Source organism: Corvus brachyrhynchos, unplaced genomic scaffold, assembly GCF_000691975.1.
Source record: "Corvus brachyrhynchos isolate BGI_N302 unplaced genomic scaffold, ASM69197v1 scaffold115, whole genome shotgun sequence".
NCBI classification, from domain to species: Eukaryota; Metazoa; Chordata; class Aves; order Passeriformes; family Corvidae; genus Corvus; species Corvus brachyrhynchos.
In genome coordinates, this window is record NW_008239553.1 from 528,774 (window position 1) to 551,383 (window position 22,610).

Consider the following 22,610-nt stretch of genomic DNA (forward strand, 5'->3'; position numbering starts at 1 on the left):
CACACTGCACTCCTAAGGACAGAGAGGGGAACAGGACAGCCCTTCCTTCTCGGTTTGTGTTCCACCTTCAACTCACTTCTCTTGCAAACGGGGCTTGGGAGGAGGTCTCATAAATGTACACAGTCACATTCCTGTCTTACCCAATGCATCCCAGGAATGAACAGCAGTCCAGCAGCGGGGCACCGGCTCACCCCTCCACTCCCGAGCCAGCCGGGCCTGTCTGCCCTGCGCAGGCAAACACGCTTGCGGGTGTTTTTGGCAGAAATCCCTGCTCAGAGCCGGGTGCAGGCCCGGTCACGCTGTCAGCCTGTCTTGCGGTGCTGCAGCCTGAGAACCAGGCCCGTTTCTGGGGCTGGAAGGAGCGGCGTTCCCTTCCCGTGCGGGATTCCCCGGGGCTGGGACACCGCGCGTTCCCATCGCCACCGCGCGGCCGCGCTCCGCACTGCGGGCGGGGACACCGCCGGCGCGGAACGCGTCACAGGGCATTCCCACCCCTGCATCCCGAAGGGTGGGGATGGAAGACTTCCAGCGCCTTCGGTAAGTGGGAACAGCAGAGCCCTGAGCCAGTTCCAACCCCAGCTGGTCTGCTGAAGCAGACCTGACCGATGCTCACGGACGGCAGCTGGGCAGCACGGAGAAGGGAAGGTAAAGGCCCTGTGCTGCCTGCCTGGGCACTCGGCCTGTGACAAAGAAGAGTAGCCCACGTGACAAAGAATCTTAGAATGAACTAGGCTGGAAAAGACCTTTGAGATCATCAAGTCCAACCTATGACCTAACACCTCCACAGACCCTGGAGCAGTGCTGGGTGCCCACACCTGCGTGCACAGACTGCGGCTGCATGGGATGCAGAAGGTGGGACAAGTATTCCATAATCCCATGGAGGTTCCAACAGGACACATTTATACCCCTGTGACAGCTAATAATACACTAATAACTACCAGTACTAATAAATCTACTATTTATTCTAATAAATAATCATAGTTTTAGGTTGCAATAGGTGATTCTACTACTGGATCCTAAAAGGTAATACTGTAAATAGAATTTAAGAGATCCCAGCAGTACAACTTTTGATAATTGTGTTAATAGCTAATACCAATACTATAGATGCTAATTCTTGCAGGAGATTGTAATAAACACTAATAAAATAAACTAATAATGCTAATTAATAATAAATATCAATAGAGCTAATAAGCACACCTATCACAACCCTGACAGGACAGAGAGCAAGTGATGGGTGACACTGCAGGCCACTGGGTGACACTGAGGCCTTGGGCTCCCCTGGACTGCACTGGCAGTGTTTGACCCATTACACCAAAGTGCCCCTTCTCATTTGGCCCCAGCTCATAATAATTAACCCCTGTGTTCTCATTTGACACCTTGATCAATCATCAGAGCCTCAATTGACCTCAAGTAACCCCTGTGCCCTCATTTGATCCTGCAATCAATTAAAAGAGACTTAAGCAACCCCTGTGACCTCAAGTAACCCCTCCCAGGGACTACAATGACCTCAAGTAACCCCTCCCAGGGTCTCCAGTGACCTCAAGTAACCCCAAATGACCTCAGGTAACCCTTCCCAGGTACTCCAATGACCTCAAGTAACCCCTGTGACCTCAAGCAACCCCTGAGGTTCTGCACCCTCAGCTCTCAGGGGGAGCAGCCTGCAGCACCCCACAGTAGCACACCACAACCAGGCTGGCACGGGCAGGGATGCGAAGCAGACTCTGCCACAGCTTCCCTCCCTCCCTCCATTCATCTTCTTCTTGAGGAGTCGGCTCCTCAGCAGCAGGATCTGAGCAAGCCAGAGAACTCACCTGGCTCATGGTAGCCCTTCAATTTTGCTGCACACAGTCAGTACAGAGTCTTAAGCTTTATTTTTCTATTGGCCAGCAACTTAAACTGGGTTAAAAAAAACCAAAAGCAATGAATATTGTTACACAGAGAAAAAATATAAAACAACTCAGTGGGCACAAGCCAACTTACTGTTCATGTCTCATTCTTCCTGGCCTCTCCCAACCCTGTACAATGTGTTTGAAGGGAATGGGCAAAGGCAGCTATGAAGATATGCTTAAGAAATCAGAAATATTGCTTCAAGCAACATGCTCAATATTTTCCTCTTAGCTAGTAGTCAATACTTGTTAAGGAACTTTACTATAAAACAAGAAATAATTTAGAGGTTTCTCCTTTAGATCATTACAGAATCATTTAGATTTCTTTCCTCTCTTTCCTACTGCTGTGGAACCAAGGATACACCTCAGTTCCTCCACCTCTCTTTCTGCATTAGTTGAGGATTATTTCATAGGACTGATAATGGAGGAGTTTCAGATTGACCTGCTCTGAATTTTAACATGTTGCCCTTTAGCTCCAGTCCATGATTTCTGCTTTGTGAACCAAAACCCCCACGATTGGTCTGGATGATTCTGCTTATGTTGGCTGTCTGCTGCCAGGGACAGAGCTCAGCCAGCACTACTAAAAGGCCAGAAGAGGGAAGAAATTTATGAAGGTCTGAGCTTGTCTTCACTGCTCAGAAACACCAAACTCCCTTTTCTGCTGCTTCATGAGTGTAACAGGCATACCAGGAAGGAGGGAACAAGACAAGAGGAACACAAGATCCCATGAACTCAGGCTAAGATCCTGCTGGCACCAAGTCCATGGCAATGTCTGTGTCCCATATGTATCCAGCACCCCAGTGCAGAGACAAGATTTAATTAAAACCTATTCCTCAGCAGCAAACAGCTTACCCAGCACTATCAATTTACCAAGTACACTGGGGAAACTGGTTGAAACTGACTCTCCTGACCTTCTCGGCAGTAACCAGTAAAGTGAGCTTCCAGACAAAGCCAGAAAACCCTCAGCTGACTAACAAGCTCTTTGCAGGCTGATAAAACATTGGTATATATTCATTTCCTGCCCAAGGGAGGCAAACCTGGAGGTTTTAGTTAGAAAAATCAAACCAGGGGAACCTCTCAACATGTAACAGATGAAAAAGGTATTTCCACTAACTGAACAGGCCAAAGGGTAGCAAGATATGGCAGCCCCACAAAAAGACCAGTTCTTCACCAAACCTGATCAGGGGACAGGGAGGTGGAAGTAAGAGTTCTCACTCATGCTGGGAACCACTCAATAAAACAGACTAGACCCAAAAAAGGCAGTCCGTCATCTTTGCTCCAGAACTGCGGGGCAGCAGAAGGCCTCTTGTGGCTCCTAATGGCACTGTGTTGGAGAAGGCTTCAAGGAAGAGGAAGAAGAATTGCTGAGAAATCCTAAGGCACCCACAACATCTTGGCAACATGAGTGTCACGACTGCATTTCAGCTGCACCAAGTTGTGCTCCCCATCAGCAGGGCAAGGAGCTCCTGGCCCAAGTAACCAGACAGGCATCCTCTCTGGTGGACAACAGCTGTGTTAGGACATTGGTGCACACTCGGGAGGAGGGAGGGAAATCTTCCATGTATGAGAAACTCAGCTCTGGCTCCAGCTCAGAACCATCATCTGTCCTCACAGTCAATGCCTGGTACTGCGGAGCCACTTCTCTGGAGAGCAAACCATGATTCTTGTATCCTGAGCATCCTGAGAGCTTCATGTTGGCTCGGGAAAAGCCTCAAGGGAAAGGGCCTTGGATAAATCTTGCTTTGTAGTTATATCAAGGGACTGTTGTGCTAAAGCTTCGAGCAGAAGATCCACAGCTCTTTTGCTTCTTGACACTGAAGAGGACCCGCTGAACTCCCGGCTGCCTCGTACACAACAAGGAGGATGACTTTCCCCAGAGGGGCAGGTAAGGCAGTGCATGGTTCTAAAGGCATTCAATTACAGAGCCAAGTCCTCAGATTACAGACACTTTGGTGGTGGTGGCGGAGAGTGGTCAGGTTGGCGGGTGCTAAGGGAAGTGGCAGAGGGGGAGCGACAGAGCTCTCACAGCTATTAATATGGTTCTGACTTTAAACTCTTGTACAAGCAGCAGGTGAAAATCATCCCAAAGATCTACAGTGTAAAGGGAAGAAAGAAATACATTAAAACCACAGAATGGATGCAGTGGAGCCAGCAACTTGCAAACTGACAGTTCAGACCCGCTGGAGTGTCAGCCAGCTCCTGCCTGGGGATAACATGCTCCAGCTTGCAATAGGCAGCAGGAAAAAACAATCTGTGCTAATCCTCATAATTAACCACAGTAGCTTCCTGGGGTGTAATGTGGCTGCTTGCCAGAACAAAGGGGAAGATGAGGAAGTCCCAGACATGTCTGCATTGGGAAAAAAGAATATCCTGTGCCTTCCCCTTTTAAAATGGGAATGCAAGACATTCACATTCTACACCTTTTTTCATCACTCTCTTGCAAATCATCGCAGACCCACGGGGCTGTTCTTCAACATAGCACAGCCGAAGGAAAAATTCTGGATGGCCCGAGCTAATCCTTAGGATCCCAGGTGGGAAGGTCCTGGCTGCGGGGCGGGCAGTTACGGGACACGGCCACAGGAGGGCTTCCTCGGGCTGCCGAGCCGTGGCCTCCCATGGCCCCGGAGCACAACTCCTTCCCCGGTCCCGCAGGGTAAGCACCGTCACCTGCAGCGAATTCACCACACTGGCACAAAGACTTTTGCTTTGCAGCTGGTGAATCCTCGAGTCCCCGAAGTACCTGGCAACTTCCCCTTGCCAGGCAGGGAAGAGCAATAAAACATCTTTTTTCCATCCCTCAGCTCAGGGGTTCCTTCAACTTCTGCCCAGCACCCCAAAAAGTCCCCAGAGCCCTTTTTACCTGCACACAAGCAATGCTGATGCCCACTGCCCCGATAATTTTCAGATGCTCTTGAATGAAGTTTTCCAGCTTCGTAATGCAACCACTCTGCAGGGTGAAAGGAGGGACATGGAAAATCAGCTTCATTTTAACTTCTTGTTCACTTTAATCCAATGTTTGCGACCCTTGAAAGCAGCACTTCAAAAAGTGGTGTCTGTCAGCAATCTCTTCCCCTGATATCTCTGGAAAAGCTACGCAGATGATGTGAACTGCATCATGGCTGGTATTGCTCAGGACCAACTGGCCCAGGAACCTCTGAACAAACCCAAGGTGGCTGCTGGTAGAGCAGGAGAAATGCAGAAGAACCAGCCACATCACAGAGTGTCATTCTTCTCTCAGGTATGTGGAGAAACATTCCCTCACCCACTGCCTAGCTCCTGCCTGGAGGGGACGTTTGCTCCTGTGAGGCCAAAAGGCTAAGGAAATACTGCTGAGTGCATCCAGTACCAAGAACTCTTAACATAACTGAAGCCTTTGAAGAGTAAAAAAATTCTTCCCGCTGCTATTTATTACATCAGTGAGTTTTGGTGTGAACCTGGAAAGCCAGGCTCTATCTGCCTCTGCCTTGCAACTGTCAGTCAAGGACCAGAAGTATCTCCATTTGCACCTCACAGAGTAGTTCCAACCACAGGAAGCTGTGTCAAATGCAGGACTTGCATCCAAGTCTCTTGCCAGAACCAACAACCTCTCCTGCTTCCCCCCATCATTAATGTACCCAGTGGTAACAAACATAATTTATTTTCCTCTACATCTACCTGTTAAGTAACAGTCTACAGAGCTGAACACTCAGCTAAAGAAGTGAATTCTACATTCCAAGGAATGCTACTGACTTTGAAGCCTACTGACAGTTGGCAGTAATAACACAATACCCTCATCACTCCCTGCCCACCTCCTTTACACACTTTGTGACAGGTGGCTCTGAAGCCTTTCTGCTCTTTACCTCCTTGTAGATGTTGGAAGGATGGTCTCTTCGGCCACACAGGTCAGTGATCGTCTTACAGCAGCTGTCTGGGACTTTCCTCCCACTGGCCTCTGGAGATTTGATCCACAGGCTGTCGGCCCAGTCCGTGTAGTTGTTGCTCCCACAGCACTTGAACTGTACACACACGGAGAGCCAAATCTGAGCCTGCAGGCACTGCAACCTTCTTCTCCCTCCAGCCTCCCACACCGAGCCCTGGGCTTCACCCGCCTTTGCAGACACTACAGCTATCTCATGGGTTTGGTTTTTTTATAATTATTAGCGACTTTTGTGTTAAGAGCTCCCCAAACTGCCATTAAATATCAAGTTCATCCATCCTGCAGCAGCTGTGACTTTTGTTTACTGCTGGGACGAACTGTAACCAGAGTGCACCTGCAGCTGCCTCAGCTCATAACTGCGTGTTAATGATGGCAACAGGATAAGTTTAATTACCAGTTACCATCACAAATGCACCTGCTATGGCACTATGCATAGAGTAGTCCCTGTGCTTTGAAAGTGCCTGTGCACAAGGGCTGTTTCTGTGGAAAAACCTGTCAGAACTGTGGCAGCCCTAACCTGAACTACCCCTGAGCCAGGCGCAGCAAGCAACAGTGGCAGGAGAGATCTTGTTTCATTACATCTTGCTCTCCAGAGTACTGAGAAGCTTAATGAAAAATGTCAGCAATTTCTCCAAAGCTTTGAACAGGGAAAGTAGAAGCAGCTGTCAGAGTGACTTGGCAGCTCCAGTTCACTGGGAGCAGTTCAGATCTTGTTTCCCCAGTGCTACTGGTCATGCAATTCAGTGATCACACCATGCAATTCTGCCAGTTGCATGGCTCAGGCCCTGCACCTCACCCAACTCTGTCTTGAATGAGAACAAGCAGAACATACACTCAGCATACTGGAGAAATATCTCTAGGTTGGATGTCAAGAGATGCCTTTTCAGCCCTGCAGTTGCATTAATTCTCTTTGCCTCCAGAGACACCTACCTCCTGCTGCAGTTTGTCCACTGCGCTGGTAACACTCTCTTCTCCCTCCCTCCGGTACTTCTGGGTCATGGTGTTCTTCAAATTTTGCTTCAGCTCCAGGCTCAGCTGAATGGAAGAGACAAGTGGGATAAAATCACAAGGCAAACTCATTCCTCAGAACGACCCAAAGTCCTACATACATTCCACTGCCTTTGCTCCAAGAGGAGGATGGAGAACCTAGTGGAAGCTACAGCTTCCTTCAAGATCATCCTCCAAGGCTGGACAGGCTTATTTCCAAATGATTACAGACCAGGCTTCTATTTTAACAACTGCAGGGAGGTGCTTTGGGACAAAATTTCAGCCTGTGTTACACAACTCCACGTGGCTTCTCACCTTGAATATGCCAGATTGCCAAGACATGACTGCAATGAAAGGGAATATGAAAGTGTGCCTGCTTAAACATGAATATGCCTGTGAGACCATGTGCAGTCTTCTCCCTCTAAAACCTGTAACAAAATACTAAGAACTCTGTTTTTGTAAAAAATACAAATCACTCTGTCCAGAAACAGGAAGAAATTGGAGTCTGTGACATGGTGGACTGAAGCCACGTAGACCAAACAGCTCTTGTATCATCTTCAAAAAGGATGCCACAGGAGGGAATTAAAAGCGTGTAATTGCAAAAATCACTGCAAGGCCTTTCTTAATAATAGAGAGACAAAGTCTGATTTTGCAAGAGCAGAATTTCTGAAAGCATCATCATAAACCACTGGCATGTTCAGGTGATTGGATTCAAACACGTATTCCTATGAAGACTCTTTTAATCTAGCTGAATTTTTCTCACCCTTTGGTGACAGCCAAAAAGTGCCAAAGAGCTCCATCTTTTTTTTTTTTTCCATACTGGTTCATGCAGAAACACTGCTTCAGTCCAACTAAATTGAAATTCCAAGTTTCCTATACCAATAAACAACATCAAGATGCATTTTAGATGGGGTCAATGGATGAAACAACTGAGCAACCTCTTCATATACCTTCTATTCTACACAGTAAGTAGTAAATGAGAGGTCAAACATCTGGTTACGCTAAACTTTGCAAAATACAGTCTGGAGTTTATTCTCACTTTGAAACCCTGTTTTCTCCAATCCCATGTGTCAGATGGGGACAACACCTACCTCACAGAGATGATATGAGGCGTCATTCATTAATATTTGCAAAATGCTTTGAGATCCTGGGCTGGGAAGCTCTATGGAAATGCAAAGGACTTAGCATAATAGAAAGAAAGGAAAAGGTTCAGCAACTGGAAGGCGGAGGGAAATAAAGAGGAGAGTCCATTAGCAGAATTATTACTTGAGGGAAAAGCAGTTACCTGCAGGCTCATGGGGAAGAACTGCAGCATGGAACAGAGATAACAAAAGAACCAGTTTAGACACACACATGCAAGCCTTAGACACCAAAGCAAGGGCTGAAATAAAAACAATGGCAAACAGAGCAAGCAGCCTGCAACCAAGAGAGAAGGGGGATTTATCAGCCAGAGGGCAAAGGGATATGCAGCTGTTGATCAGAGATGCACTCAAGGGTACAGTTCTGAATATGCTGTCCTTTATTTCAACCCAGGGATCAGCTCCTCTTCATCCACTGTCGCATATGAACCTCATGCCTTTGCACAGATGGATGGACAGATCCTGGCTTCCTGCCATGCCTGCCAGGATTGATCTTTTCCTGTTAAATATGCACACTCATATCCCAGATCCCTCCTGGCAGGAGCCAGTACAGTTCTTTGGCTTCTTGCAAACCACCAGTGCCCATCCACGGCAAAGCACAGAAGGTCCAAGAGAAAATGGAATGGCAAGGAGTCCTGGCAGTGAAGTCAACAAGATGGGATGTTCAGCTGCTTTTCAGACAGTCATTTGATAACAATCCTAATTTGCCACTTCCAGTCAATTTCCAGACATGAGAGCAACTTTGCAGGCTGTTTGTGCCTTGGCAGTTAAACTCCCTTTGAAAACAAAGCGATGACTTAAGCTCTGCTCTCAGCAACTGCAAGAAGTGCCAAGCCAGACCTGCAGCTGTTGGGAGACTGTCCTTTTTCTCCAGCCCCTCAGCTGGGCTGCTTAAGTAAAGCTCTCAAAAACTTGTTGACCTGAAAGGACCTCCCAGCTGCACCGTTCATCACCTTTGCTAGATGCAGCAGGAACTGTTCTGTGTCCTTAACCTGCTAAGTGGCACTAAGGTGATTTCAGCTGTTTGCACTACGCCTTCAAGGCTGTTAGGAGAGTCCCTAGATCTACACAGCCTCAAAAATTGTCTTCTACAAGGGTCTGTAGAAAAACAGGGCACAAAGTGCACCACAGGAAGGAGCGGAGCAGCAGGGCTGAGCAGCCCCCTGGAGTAATGACCACCACTTTGTCAAAACCAGTAAATAATCCAAGGTCTTTTGTATATGGAGGGGAGCGAGTAGGTGAACCACAACCAGACCTATGTCCCAAGCATCCAAGCCAAATTCTGGCTGGAGAGATGGGATGATAATGAGCTGCTCTCTCTCCCTTGTTTGAGTCTCCAAGGTCTAATGTCCACTCACCTGCTGGTAGTAGATATAGGCCAGGATTCCTGCAATGATCTCCAGGAGAAAGATGCATAGCAACAATATGAAGTACTGTAAAATAATGGGAAAAAGAGCACATTAGAACAGAACATAAGGAGATGCTGGGAGGCAGCTTTTCTTTACCTGGTAAAATGCCTGACTGTCTTCACCCATGCTTTTCTGCAGCAGTGTTCAAAGGCAGGGGCTGGAATAAAGACTTCCAACAGGGTAGGAAAGGAAAAATCCCACAGATTAACAAAAAAACATCAAACCACAGAATAACTGAAGACAAGCAGCAGCAAGTGTGTGTTTAACTCTCAGAGCCAGAGGGATATAGAGAATGGGAAAGTGCAGGCAACCAAGATAAGATCACCGTACAAAAGAAAGTGGTTGCTAGATAACCTAATGACTACACTCAGTATCATACAAAATATCTGATTCTGACATCAATACCAAAAAAATTTAAACTTTTGCTTGTTTTGACATTGTTTAGGGCATTTCACCAAGTTACTAAGGAGCAATGTATGTTATAAAGATGATTCAGTAAAGACACAGAGAGCCCATTTCACCAAATATACAGCACAGCAGCTAAGCATAAAGCATCATTTGTGCTGCCAGTGACTTCTGCGGAGCTCAGCCACAGGCTGAGTCGATGGATTTTAGCACTGAGTCACACTCAGCACTGGGACTGTACATGCTCCTGAAGTGGGACCTAGGTGGAAAAGCTCAGCATCTCAAAACCAAAGTGAGAAGAACTCTTAGAAGATGAATAGGTGACCGTGACTATTTCTTAAAAGAGCTTGGTGGTACTGAAGTGAAAAGAGTAAGCCCTGCTTACCACAAGGAGATTCAAACGGACAGTACAGAAAACTGTTTGGAAGCCCTGATCTATACACAAACAAGTAGGGAAGCCAAACCCATGAGGAATATGTGCAATAGATTAAAAGGACTAGGTAGGCCTGAAGAGCCAGGGTGATGCGTCCACTTCCTTCTTAGGGTCAAAGACAGCTTTTCAGGGAGAACCCCTCTCCTGACAAACAGCCCCTGCCTTGCTCATGGTCAGCAATGAACAGCTTCTTTACAGATTCAGGCTGTTCTGTGACTGCTATTAAATTAATCTTTCTGTAGATAAAGCTGAAGAGACACCAATTCCAGCCACAAGGAACAAGGACCTCAAGTCCCTGTAAGAGCTGGCTTCCCCAGGACAGAACAAACAAAATATCTCCCTTTTTCTGTTTTACCCTCAACCTTAAGAAAGGTCTCTTACCAAGAGACAAAGCAAATGGCTCCCGACAAATGTAACTGGACATCAAACCTGCACAAAGAAGGACAGTGAAGATGCAGACACAGCAAGGATGCCTTCTTTTGCACGAGGGTTACACCCCCACTGTGCGCTCTTTTCACTAGGTATTTCCAAGCCCCTTCTGCAGGAGTAAAATGACACACTCAGGCTTCCTCTTGCACCCCTGTGGGGCTTCAGCAGCTGCGAAGGAAGGACAGCTGGGTTTTATCTGCAGACCGGGCTTTAATCTGAGCACACAATCTCAGCCTTTCACTCCCCTGCCCCAGGCTCTCCCCCAACAGCAATCCCGACCATCTCTGCAGCCGCCTGTACAAGGTACCCATTCATCCCAGGGCAGTGAGTCACCCACTGGAGTGCAGGATAGCTAAAAGCTGCTCCCAACACTCCCAGGAGGTTGAAAAGCAGCAAGAAAGGGTAGGCAGGCCTTGACACAACGGCTGTCTCTCTTTTGCTGGGACCTTGTTATGCCTTAACTGGCCTGACTTCACCTCTCTGCCAAGGAGGGGCAGGAGGATGGTAGGATGCTGACAACCAATGGACTGGAAAGCTTATTTATTTTTCCTTGCTCTGTGTAAGGTCAGATGCATTCAGGTAGAGCTAAAGTTATGTCACCATAAGCTCTCTGCTCATTGTGCTGGCTTACAGTGGATACAAACAAACATGTATCCAGCAGACCTTAACAAATCTGAGTCACAAGTAAAACCTTGTGAGGGAGGTTAGTGCAGCTACCACCCATGAACCCAACCCATCTCTGCTGATACACTCCACCATTATCTTACTCACATCATTCCCTGAGGGCCACTTCTAAGCATCATGCTGGGGGATGTATCATATAGGGGAACAGCAGCTTTCACTCTGGACACACACAGAGCACAGGGCAGCTCTCCCTGCTCTTCAGCCGTAGCTGCAGGGCTTTCTTAGAGGTCTGCTATGGGAGGAGTAGGCCAAGCTCTGGCATGGAACTGTAGGGACATGCCCTACTTGGTTCCCAAGTCAGAAATGAGTGATCACCAGAAGCCCTCTAGCAAACACATGCCTGGACCTGGGTGGGCTCTAAGCAAAATTTACCCTGGCTCTGGCTCCACAACAGAGTCAGGGCTCTTGAGTGTCTCCTCAAGATCTACAGAGTCCAAATTGCTTCCATCCAGTTCTGAGTGAAGTACCAATTGGTAAGTGTGTTTTCTCTGAATAACACAAAAAATGGTTTAATCCACCTACAAGCCAAATAACTATCTGGAGACATCTTTCTACTACCTGAAAAAGAGACAGATAGCAACAATACTCCTAAACCAGCAACCTCACTTCAGTGGGAGGGTTCCAGGCTGAAATGCAGCAGGAACAGAAATCCTAAAGCACGTGTGTTCCCTTCTCCCTGTTCAAGGTAGCTGACTAGAAGCGGCAATGTGAGGGGCCAAGCCTATAGAAAGTCATTTTCTCTCCTTATAAGCAAGGTCTTCTATTTGACAGGTCTTTCCCTGGGACTACTGCTGCATTTTGACTGAAGTATGATATAACAGTCGTCTGTCATTGTAAAGAGCTGGACTGCAGCATCACAGCCAGCCAGGCTGCAGATCCACTGCCTTGCCTACTCAGGGAGCCAGAGAAACTCCACCCCTGCTGCCCAAGCCTCAGCACAGCACATGCTTAAGGAAGGCCGATAAGAAATGACAAAAAAGTAGCACAGCTGTGAGTGATGAGTGAAATACTATGAACGAGCCTAGAAGTGGGCCTATAAAACTCACAGTTACATACAAGGCAGCAAAATAATTCACAGCTTCCCAACTCTTAAAGAGATAAACAAACTAAAAACCAGATATGCATTTTACAAACAGCACCCAAAGCCGTCAGTAATCGATTTTTAAAAGCACCAAGGCATCACTAAGGAGAGCAGAGAGTGCTGCTTATACTGCTGCCTCCCATACTTACATGGGTCTCTTGTACAGAGAGACAGTGGGACCGGCTGGCACAGCCCCTGGGGTGACTGTGAAGCTGTCAGGATTACTGTCTGAGCTCAGAGCTGGCAGAGGGCCCCAGCCAGGCTCACCCAGCCCTGGCAAGCACAGCCCTGTCTCAGATTACTCAGGGCAACCAAAGCAGAGCACAAGCAAGAAGAGACAATAGGCCTGTCACAAGCAGCCACTCCAAAAGGACGAGTGGTATAAGGAGACAGAGTGACCTTTTGTTCCCTAGAGACAATTATTAGTTTTCTATGGCAGAATAACAAAGAAAACCCCCCTGGATTTTCATATGTAGCTTCTGGATGAGGGAAAAAGACAAAGGGAGATCTCTTTGGCATGGAGAGTCAGTGAAGCAAGGCCAAAACCAACTGCTACAGATCAGGAGCCTACTGAACAAGCATCAGCAATGCACTCACTGTGTCTCCCTCTGTATTTTATTCTCCCTTCCTGGCCCTGCTCTGCCTCTCACAGGGATTATCAGGTCTGCACAGCAGTGAAGCATCAGGCTTGCTCACAGCTCCTGTTTCTGCTCCTCTATCCAAACTAAAGGGGAGAAATGGGGCCGGTCAGGTCAACGAGGATTTGCAAAGGGAGGAGCTGGCGGCTGAAGTATCTTTTTCTGTACCTGTGAAAGCCAAAAGCTGCTGATAGTTATTTCAGTCACTGCACTCACCACTGCAGCCCAGACACTAAAACAGACTGCTGCCACACTCCAGACTAAAAGGGAGATTTGAGAGAGAGCAAGCAAAATAGAAACCCCAAGTAAGAAAACTTCAGTGTAGGTGGGTGAGCAGGGAGCTCAGGAAGTAATACAGAGAACAGTGCAAAAGCAGCAGCAGATTATCAAAACAGTAGGGCTCTTTTTTTGTGGAAGCAAGACTAAAGTAATTTTTTTGCAACTGAAGAAAATATTGGAAATGTTCTGATCTTTTACAACCAAGTGAAAAAGTGTGTTAATCTGGCTTGAACCTAATGTCATTAAAAGCTGGTTTTGTTACAGGTCTCTCATATTTTCCTCCTTCTTCCCATTTTCCAAAACAGAATATAGAATGGGCAAGGAAGAAGGAAGAGACAAAAGCCACAAGCTTTTGCTTTGAATAGTTTCAAATAGATGTTCTTACACAAAGCATAGGTACTACAACTACACTTTTTACTCTTGGACCATGCAGTACATTCTTTGCGTGGATGAGAGGAAATGCTCTGCAGTAAAACCTGTCCCCTGGAACATGGACAGCACTGCTGCCAGGAGCTGGAGACCCTAGTGATATTTGCTCTAGGACAAACAAATAAGGCTGCACACAACACAACCAAGATATTTCCCTCAAACAAAACAACCAAGCAAAACTCACCACTCTTAGCAAATTCCGCCGCTCTTTGAAGGTGGCACAGCACCCGAGGATGCCAGTGACCATGACCACCACCCCAGCCACCACCAGGATGTAAGCAGTAGCAGAGTATGTGCTGGAGGAGAGCAGGCTGAGTGCAAAAGCAGCAGCAGATTATCAAAACAGTAGGGCTCTTTTTTTGTGGAAGCAAGACTAAAGTAATTTTTTTGCAACTGAAGAAAATATTGGAAATGTTCTGATCTTTTACAACCAAGTGAAAAAGTGTGTTAATCTGGCTTGAACCTAATGTCATTAAAAGCTGGTTTTGTTACAGGTCTCTCATATTTTCCTCCTTCTTCCCATTTTCCAAAACAGAATATAGAATGGGCAAGGAAGAAGGAAGAGACAAAAGCCACAAGCTTTTGCTTTGAATAGTTTCAAATAGATGTTCTTACACAAAGCATAGGTACTACAACTACACTTTTTACTCTTGGACCATGCAGTACATTCTTTGCGTGGATGAGAGGAAATGCTCTGCAGTAAAACCTGTCCCCTGGAACATGGACAGCACTGCTGCCAGGAGCTGGAGACCCTAGTGATATTTGCTCTAGGACAAACAAATAAGGCTGCACACAACACAACCAAGATATTTCCCTCAAACAAAACAACCAAGCAAAACTCACCACTCTTAGCAAATTCCGCCGCTCTTTGAAGGTGGCACAGCACCCGAGGATGCCAGTGACCATGACCACCACCCCAGCCACCACCAGGATGTAAGCAGTAGCAGAGTATGTGCTGGAGGAGAGCAGGCTGATGTAGTCACTCTTCTCAGCCAGGGTCCAGGTACCCACTGCCATCACAGCCCCACCAGCCAGCTGGGGAGACAAAAAAGCAAGAAAATGAAGGGTGTCTGAGGCATGAATTTCCTCACCTCTCAGAGCAACTGGACAGGGACAGCAGGATGTGCCACAGCCCTATCAGCTGAGCCAAAGATGACCTACATTAAGGGATGGATTCACTGGGACTGGAACAAATCCCAGTGCAGTGGGAAAGACTGAGCTTCAAGGCACCCAGTTCAGCACCCCAGGCAGCCTGACATGGAAGCTTTCTAAACCATCTACCTGTGCACAGCAGTTCATACTCAGACCAGAGTCTTCCCAAATGTAGCCACATTGGGTTTGGGGCAAATAAAACATGTCAAATCTGTACGACCAGCCTGGCTGGCTAAACTCTTACCCTGGTAGCAAATGAACACAGAGAACCCAACCACACCCCTAGCAGTCCACTTCATCTTTGTAAGCCTTCCATTTCCAGAGGGTTTTAGGCAGCTTCTGATAAACTCAGACAGTTCTCCTTAAAGGTCTGACCTGGACACTCCATTGTTCTGTCCCATACACCAAAGTAAAACACAATCCTTTGGCATCAGTAACTTTTCTAGTGGAAAGCACAACTCTGGGAAGTTCTAGTGTGGACCAGCTGCAAGAGGGTGTGCGTTATCTAGCTGTCCCATTTCACTGCCAGCACTCCCTCTTGCTATTTCAAGAGGAGGAATGGCAACACAGTAGAGCCTTTATGCTCCCTGAAAAAGTAAACCACGTGAAAAAACCAAAGTCTATTTTCAGGGTTCCTGTAATTTTCTATACTTGGTAACATGACCTAGAAACAGCCACATGCTACAGTGTCAAACCATAACTTCTGCCTGGGCAGGCAAGCCCAAGGGGTGGCATTTCACCCAACAGGACAAGACTTGTGTCCTACTGACATCAGCACTTCTTCCCAAAGACTTCATCACACCCATTTTTGCATCCCTGACACCAAAACTGCAGTGCCATCTCATTGCCTCTGACAGAGACTGAATTTCCTTACCCAGAAAAAGAAGTTGAAGATGAAGAGCAGGTACTTGAGACAGATGGTCCCACATGTTTCCTTCTTTTCTGTATACTCACGCATCTTTCTGGTTCACCAAGTTCCTAAAAAAAAAATAAATAAACCAGGAGAGCTTGAGTGAGTCAGTCATCACACCACTTCTCCCAGAAGGTCAGCATTACTGCTCTCCTCCTGCAAGATCTAACACCTCCAATCTTTTGCTGAAGTAAGCCAGTGAACAAGCCATTCAACTGACTTCAGGGACACAGGACAGTGCTCAGATAAAGAGCTCTCGTATCCATCTGGGTGACCTACACAAAAGAGTTCACACAATCCCAGAGCTGTTCTCCAGAAAATCCCAGTCTGGCTCCTGACTACAGCCTGTAGTGGCTGTTCTGAAGGCAGCAACAGAAACCTCGGTCTCTGATATTTATGGAATAAACTGTCTTCAAAGAATATTATTTTCTCACTGGCATTAGTTACAACTGCCTTAAACAGAACCTTCTCTAAGTTTGGGCTATTTTTAATCTTTACAACTGGAACTGGGAATATACTTGTTATATGTTCAGATCTCCTATCTTTTTTGAATGCCAGCAGTCTGTTGGAGTAATTAATTCTCTTCTTCACCGCATACTTTTCATGGCCCTTCTCACTGGCTAGCTGTCCTCCTGGGCACTAAAGAGACTCTCCTAGCTACTAAGAGGGAGAAATACAACCATCAGCTTCAGATGATCTGACAGCATAAAATGCCCCTGCAGATATGTAAGGAATGGGAGTTTGTTGTGAGTCAGTCCCAGTGCAGTGTTACAGATCTGCTACAGCCCGGGGAAGGTTCCTCAGAAGAAGGTCTGCAGCAAGCACAGCTCCATGTCACTTCACTGCCTGTTGTTCAGACCTCAAAGTCTGAACCTCTCAAAAAAACATTCTCATCACTGCCTGATGGGCAGACAAGACAAAGGCACTGCCCAGAGTATCACTGCCGGCATAACCTGTGTGAGGCAGGATGCAGAAGTGCAACCAAGTCCTCACCACTTGCATTCAATTAAAAAATCATCCCTTTCGTCCCCCACCAGGCAGCAAGGAATGATGCAAGCACTGTGCACTCATGTCAGAGTGCAACGTTTTCCTAAACCAGCAATTTCCCTGGAAGCAGGCAGGCAAACAGCCTCTACATTTTCCCAGAGGCATGGAGTTCATGCTTAGTTAAATTACAAAACTTCTTCACACAAGTGATGCAAGCTCCCTCCAGGGACCCACTGCAGCTGCACCCAGCTACAGTAAAGACACTCAACTACCTTGGCAAAACACCTGACAGCAAAGGAAGTTGAGAAACAGGTACACACAGCCAGGCTGCACATCAGGTGACTATCAGCATTATCTTTGTCACCACACTTCTAATGTCTGGCTTCAGAGCCAGATGAACCAAGGCTGGGAACAGCAGCTGCCCATTCTGCAGCATAATTGTATTTTATCTGCAGGAAACTATTTCCTTGTGCTTCATGCCAGCTCACTCAACAACCCCAGCCAGGCCTGTGCTTTAGAAATTAACAAATGAAGCCAACAAGGAAAGCAAGAGTGTGAACAAGCCAACAGTCCCACCCATGCCTATCCCCGTCACCATTTCACATGAAAACATTTTTCTCCAGAATTAACATCTGGCAACAGCAGCTGGCAGCAGAATGCTGCTTCACTGGCAAAGTGAGCAGCTCTGAGATGGTGGCACAGATCAAGGAGAACAACTCTTCAGAGTTATCTTCAGAAGAGATCAGAACCTCCAGCAATGCTCAGATTAATTACCATGTTGCAGCACAAAAGGGGCCCAGGCTTTGGGAAGGAATGAATGCTGCTGGTACTGTATGCACTGATCAGGCTTGCAAGTTCTCCATGAGAAGACGCCCCAAGAACACAACATTCATGAAAGGTGACAGATTTACAGCTGCCAGAGGCTTCATTTAGCCACAGACCAAGAACAGCAGCAGCAAGGCAGCCACACACGCCTGCACAACTCCTAACAGGTACCTCAGCCCTGACGTGAGAGATGCCTTCCAGTAGAAGGTCTTCTCCACACCCCTTCTAACATCAGGGCTGTATGTAGAGGAACATGCACTGCAGGTTTGCAGACACTGACCAGGGGATGATAACAATGCTTTCTGTCCTTAAGACTCCTTGACCCAGTTTCCCTCTTGCTCCCGAGGATTTTAGGAACCTTCCCTCCTTCCCTCACATATCGCCACAGAGCAGGTGCTGGGCCCCAGAAATGGATACTAACATGTCCCTCCTTCTGATCCAAGAGCTCAGAAATCCCAGTCACAGCTCCATCTCGTCCTGCGTGAGGACTGGGCAGACGCACGGCTGAGACTGCACTTACACCAGGTAACAGTCTGAAATCCCCCTCAAGACTGCGGGTCCCGCTCCACGCAGCGCTGGGTACAGGCCTTTCAGGCAGCCTGGCTTCACTGCTGGCAGGAGAGGATACGCCTGTTTCCAGAGAGCTGGCAGGGAACAGCTGCAGGTTTATAAAGCAGGGTGAATCACCAGGGATGGCAGACCATGAATCAGAAAGCAATCAGGGCTGTCTCCTGTTTGATCTATCCTTCCTAGCCAGGAGCAGAGCCGATGGCACTGGCTGCTTCTGCATGCTTAATGACTCACCCAGCCAACTATTCAGGGAAAGGCAGCTCTCTAGACCCTCTTTTTGGAAGTCGTGTTTGTGCTCCTTGCCTCACACAGGGCGATCTGCTGCCTCCCATCACCTGCAAAGACAGGGTCAGGCTTCAGGGAGCTATCCTGGTCTTCAGGGAAAGCAAGTGAGGGCAGGAGACTACAGTGAAACACTTTTCCCAAGGAGCCCGGCAGTGGAAGCAGGGAGCCACAATCTGCTTCACAAGCTTAGGGCCACTTCAGGCTCTGAGCCTCATGGTCCCAAAAAGCACAGAGGTGTTGGTCAGCGTCACAGCACCAGGATGAATATGGGAGCGTCATCCTGAATTCACTGACATAACCAGGGTTTCTTGCCATCAGTCATCCTTATAACAAACCCTCAGAACTGATATGAATCATTCTTGAAACTGGACAAGAAGCAGCAACAGTACTTAACACACATAATTCTGTTCTATTTTAAACACTGAGGTAAAGACCTGTTCTGAATCATTATCAGTAATTACAAATGAGCTCTCTGATGAACAGGAAATGGCAAGCTCTGCCACAGGGGTGTATTTACAAATACATAAAAACATATTAATTAAACATGAGCTTCATAATGGGAAGTATTTTGCTAAATGACAAAGTGGTTAGAAGAGTAAAAGTACTTCCATAATGAAGCTCACTTGGTCCAGTCCAACAGACAGCAGTTTCATCAGCAAGTTAAATTTCAGCAAGCAATCACAGAATACAGGCTGTGAAATTTAGTCACACAATGGAAAGAAGTATTTTTATGTAATTCACAAGAATCAACAAGAATCAAGGGTTCCAACTATGCCCACACACACTGCAAGAGAAGAGACAGAGACAAATAATTCTCTAGGGAAACAAAATGCATTAAGCTGAGAGGAAAACACAAGTGACAGAACCTGTAGATAAAAAGGAAGGGGTAACAGCTTGAAGATTAATTCAAGAAACTGGGAGTTGAACAGCCTGAATCCAACTTTCCACTGTGACACAGACTTTGTGCATGGACTTGAGCAAGTCCCTCAGTATGACCCTTGCCTCTCTCTTCCTCCCCAGTGCAAGACCCTCACCTTTCTCTAAACCCAGTGATTTTATGAGGATCTGCACCGAGAAGCCCTGCTGATGGAGGAATGCCAGCTGAGGGGCACGACAGGCTCTAGGTGACTGGCAAATTGGCAAAAGCCTGACAGCAACACGATTTCACAGACTCAAAAGTGCTTTTGCCAGCAAAGACTACTTTGTCCAGTGAACTGGAACAACCTCTTTTGTGATTAATAAAATACATACTTAAAATAAGAAGACTGCCTGGCAAAGCAATTTTGGCAATAATTTATGAGCCTTGCTGGTTCAAATGCATCAGAGATTGAGATGCTAATAATGAAGTACAAGAATAACAGTGAATAACAGTGGAATAACAGTGAAGCAAGGAGGAACCTATGCAAACATCTCGAAAAGATAAAAAAGATTAAGCGTGAGCTCACTCCTAGGAGGGGAAGAATACACAGTGCATGACTGCCAGGCAAGGCTGGGATCACTTCACAAATGAAACCATACCATGGTCTGATTTTCTTGGGCTCTCATCCTACTGCGATTGAACCCTTAGGACAAACTGCACCACAAGAACTCACCAGAAGCTGAGTGGTATGACTCCAGTTCTGGGTGCTGAGCATCTAGGAACACAAGCACTGCACAAGCAGCTGTGAAACCTAAAGTTTCAATGGCAGGACTTGCTCTGGGTGTTCCACATTACACCACTGTACTTTTCTTTGCAGACCCAAAGGCACATGTAGGCATGCACACACAGCCCAGCTCAGAAAGCATGTGACATGCACACACACACTCCTGCTGGCTAGACATTCATTTAGTCACCCCAGACACTGCTTGGTACATCTGCCTCAACTTGCACAGTAACAGCACTTAATTAAACAGCAAAGAAAGCCAGGCCTGCAGGCTTTTTCTGCACAACCTGCCCTAAAGCAGCATCTGATAGATCGGGAAGAAACAATGCCAAAGCAAATTAAATAGCTCCTAGGCCAGAAAAATCATCATTATTTAAAAGTATTGATTTTTGAGTGATAGCAAACAAATTGGTATCCAACACATCAGTGACAACTATTTCACAGATAACTCATACACCACAACTTAGATAACTTCTAACATCTTCACCAAAGCACACAAGAAAGACTTGCTGCAGGAAATCCCACTGCACCTATGCTGCAACAAAAGTAGACCCCTAATGCAACCACGTGGCACTCTGCTGGCCTGGAGGGAAATGTTCCACTGAGGACTATCTGAGCTGGGCCAGATAACCCTGGTAGTCATTAGCAAACAAAGCAGATGTCCTCCCCTTGGTATGTGCAGTGCAGGTGTGGGCCAATAACTTTAATCTTCAGCAAACTCACTGACATTCTCCAGCAAGGCTAAACTCCAACCTTTGAAAGCATGACCTCTCTTGAGTTCCCTCTCTGTAAGATAAAAACATTACCACTGACACTTTACCTACTCCACTGAACATCCTCAGAAAGGGCCTCCAGCTGCTTATCACCTTCCAGAAAGCAGCTAAAAGTAATTTAAGTAAAGCCTTCCCAGGAGAGGAATTCTAAAGTTTGCAGGTGAAGAGCTCAAATTCACACCATGTGCCATTATCCACCCCCAAACTGATAGCCAACATGGAACAGCAGCCTTGACACTGACCTTTCACCACCAACGCAGCTCACAGCACCAGTGCAAACGTTCAGTCCTCTTCAAAGGCTATTTTTCACCCCCTCTCTTCTTGCTGGCTCTAGTCTGCTGCTGGATTTAGGAAAGCAGAAAGCTGAAGGAAAAAAGGAAGAGAGATGCAGAGAATCATGAACTATGTCAAAAGCCATTCTAAAATCAATATATGATTATATGCTTTGCCATCAAGTCCTTTAAGTAGAGAGCACATGATTTCAGAATACACCTTGTGAATGCATTTGATTAAACTGCAAAGCATGCACTGGATAACAGGGAAGAGCCAAACTGCAGCATGAACATCTTCTGCGGGTAGAAAGCTGTCAGAACAGGTTTGTATTTACTGCTGCATCCTGTAAATGCTGCTATCAATTCTGTCAAGGTTGTGTACACAAAATGACAGCTGATCCTGCTGCAAAAGGCCTGGAAGCATCTCCATGAGAAAGCTCAGGAAGATCCTTCTGTGCAGTGCGAAGCCCTAGCTGGTGTTAGTGCCTTGAAGTGATCAAGTTCTCAACCTGGTCATGGGCAATCCCACCCTCTCTCCTTCCTCAGCTCTCCCTTCTGAACAGCCTGTAGCCATTGACAGAATAACAAGTCTTCCTCCTTAGCCTGTTTGGATGCTGAATTAATGATCCTTTTATCTACACCATGACACTAACTTACTTCACAGTCTAAGGCTTAAGCTCCTATCTACTGCCCATACAGAGATACAAAAGCAGTAATACTTCCTGACTTGCCTGGGTGGGATAATGGAGCATTTGAAAACCACCTGGGAAGAGAAAAAGGGTACTTTTTATTAGCAGATCTAATTTCACAATTCCTAGCCATTTTAACTTTCTATTATATTCAAGTAGTGGTTCCTGCAGGCCTTTACCCAGCACAGTATGGACAACACACCTTCATTTATAACCAGCTTGGATTTACCCCTGCTTCGATTCCCTATGAAAAATGTGCCAATAAGAGCCAGAAACTTGTTGATTCACATTACTACACAGCCTCTACACCACAAAAACATCTCTTCAGAGAAACAAGTGAAAATTCTGGTATTTCAAACACTGGGAAGCAGGCCAAAAAAATTTCACTGGGTTCATTAATTAAAGATCATATAAGGGAACTTTCTGAGGAACCAGGGAGAAGAGGGAAGGCACAGTCATCTATAAGGCAAGCAGTAGTTCTGAAGCATCCTGCTGAGGCTGGGCCCAAACTCTCCAAGATCAGCCCTAGTGCCCTGTCCTTTATTCATCTGCTTCATGCAGCTCCCACACTCCTGGCTTTTCAGAAGGGAAAGCTGACCCAGAACACAAAGCTCAGTGCTTTGCTTTCCATCTCAGCATGTTGGAACGTGCTGCAAAGTCAAAGTACTTGTGCCTAAGGCTGGGGAGAATGCAAAACAAAGTCAGACATCCACTGAGAAGGTAAAGCTCCTTCTAAGGAATTGTCATTTAAATTGGGGGGGGGGGGGGGGGGGGGGCGAACAAGAAGGC

The 22,610-nt window shown here is 46.7% G+C and overlaps 1 protein-coding gene across 4 annotated transcripts; it reads right to left on the reverse strand.

The window, feature by feature from the left end:
• Positions 1–941: 941 nt before the first annotated feature.
• Positions 942–21,223, reverse strand: CD151 (CD151 molecule (Raph blood group)). Of its 4 annotated transcripts, XM_017741660.1 has the most exons (10): positions 21,103–21,223; positions 18,394–18,494; positions 15,742–15,845; positions 14,643–14,750; positions 13,900–13,983; positions 9,287–9,361; positions 6,733–6,837; positions 5,726–5,881; positions 4,747–4,833; positions 942–3,977 (listed from the first exon to the last, which is right to left on the reverse strand). In XM_017741660.1, exons 3-10 carry the CDS (start codon positions 15,823–15,825, stop codon positions 3,918–3,920), a joined length of 759 nt encoding a protein of 252 aa, XP_017597149.1. In that variant the 5' UTR covers positions 15,826–15,845; positions 18,394–18,494; positions 21,103–21,223; the 3' UTR covers positions 942–3,917. The 4 variants fall into 4 exon arrangements, with proteins under 4 accessions (XP_017597149.1, XP_017597148.1, XP_017597150.1 ...); XM_017741659.1 differs by lacking the exon at positions 18,394–18,494; XM_017741661.1 differs by lacking the exons at positions 18,394–18,494; positions 21,103–21,223 and adding an exon at positions 18,011–18,247.
• Positions 21,224–22,610: the final 1,387 nt, after the last annotated feature.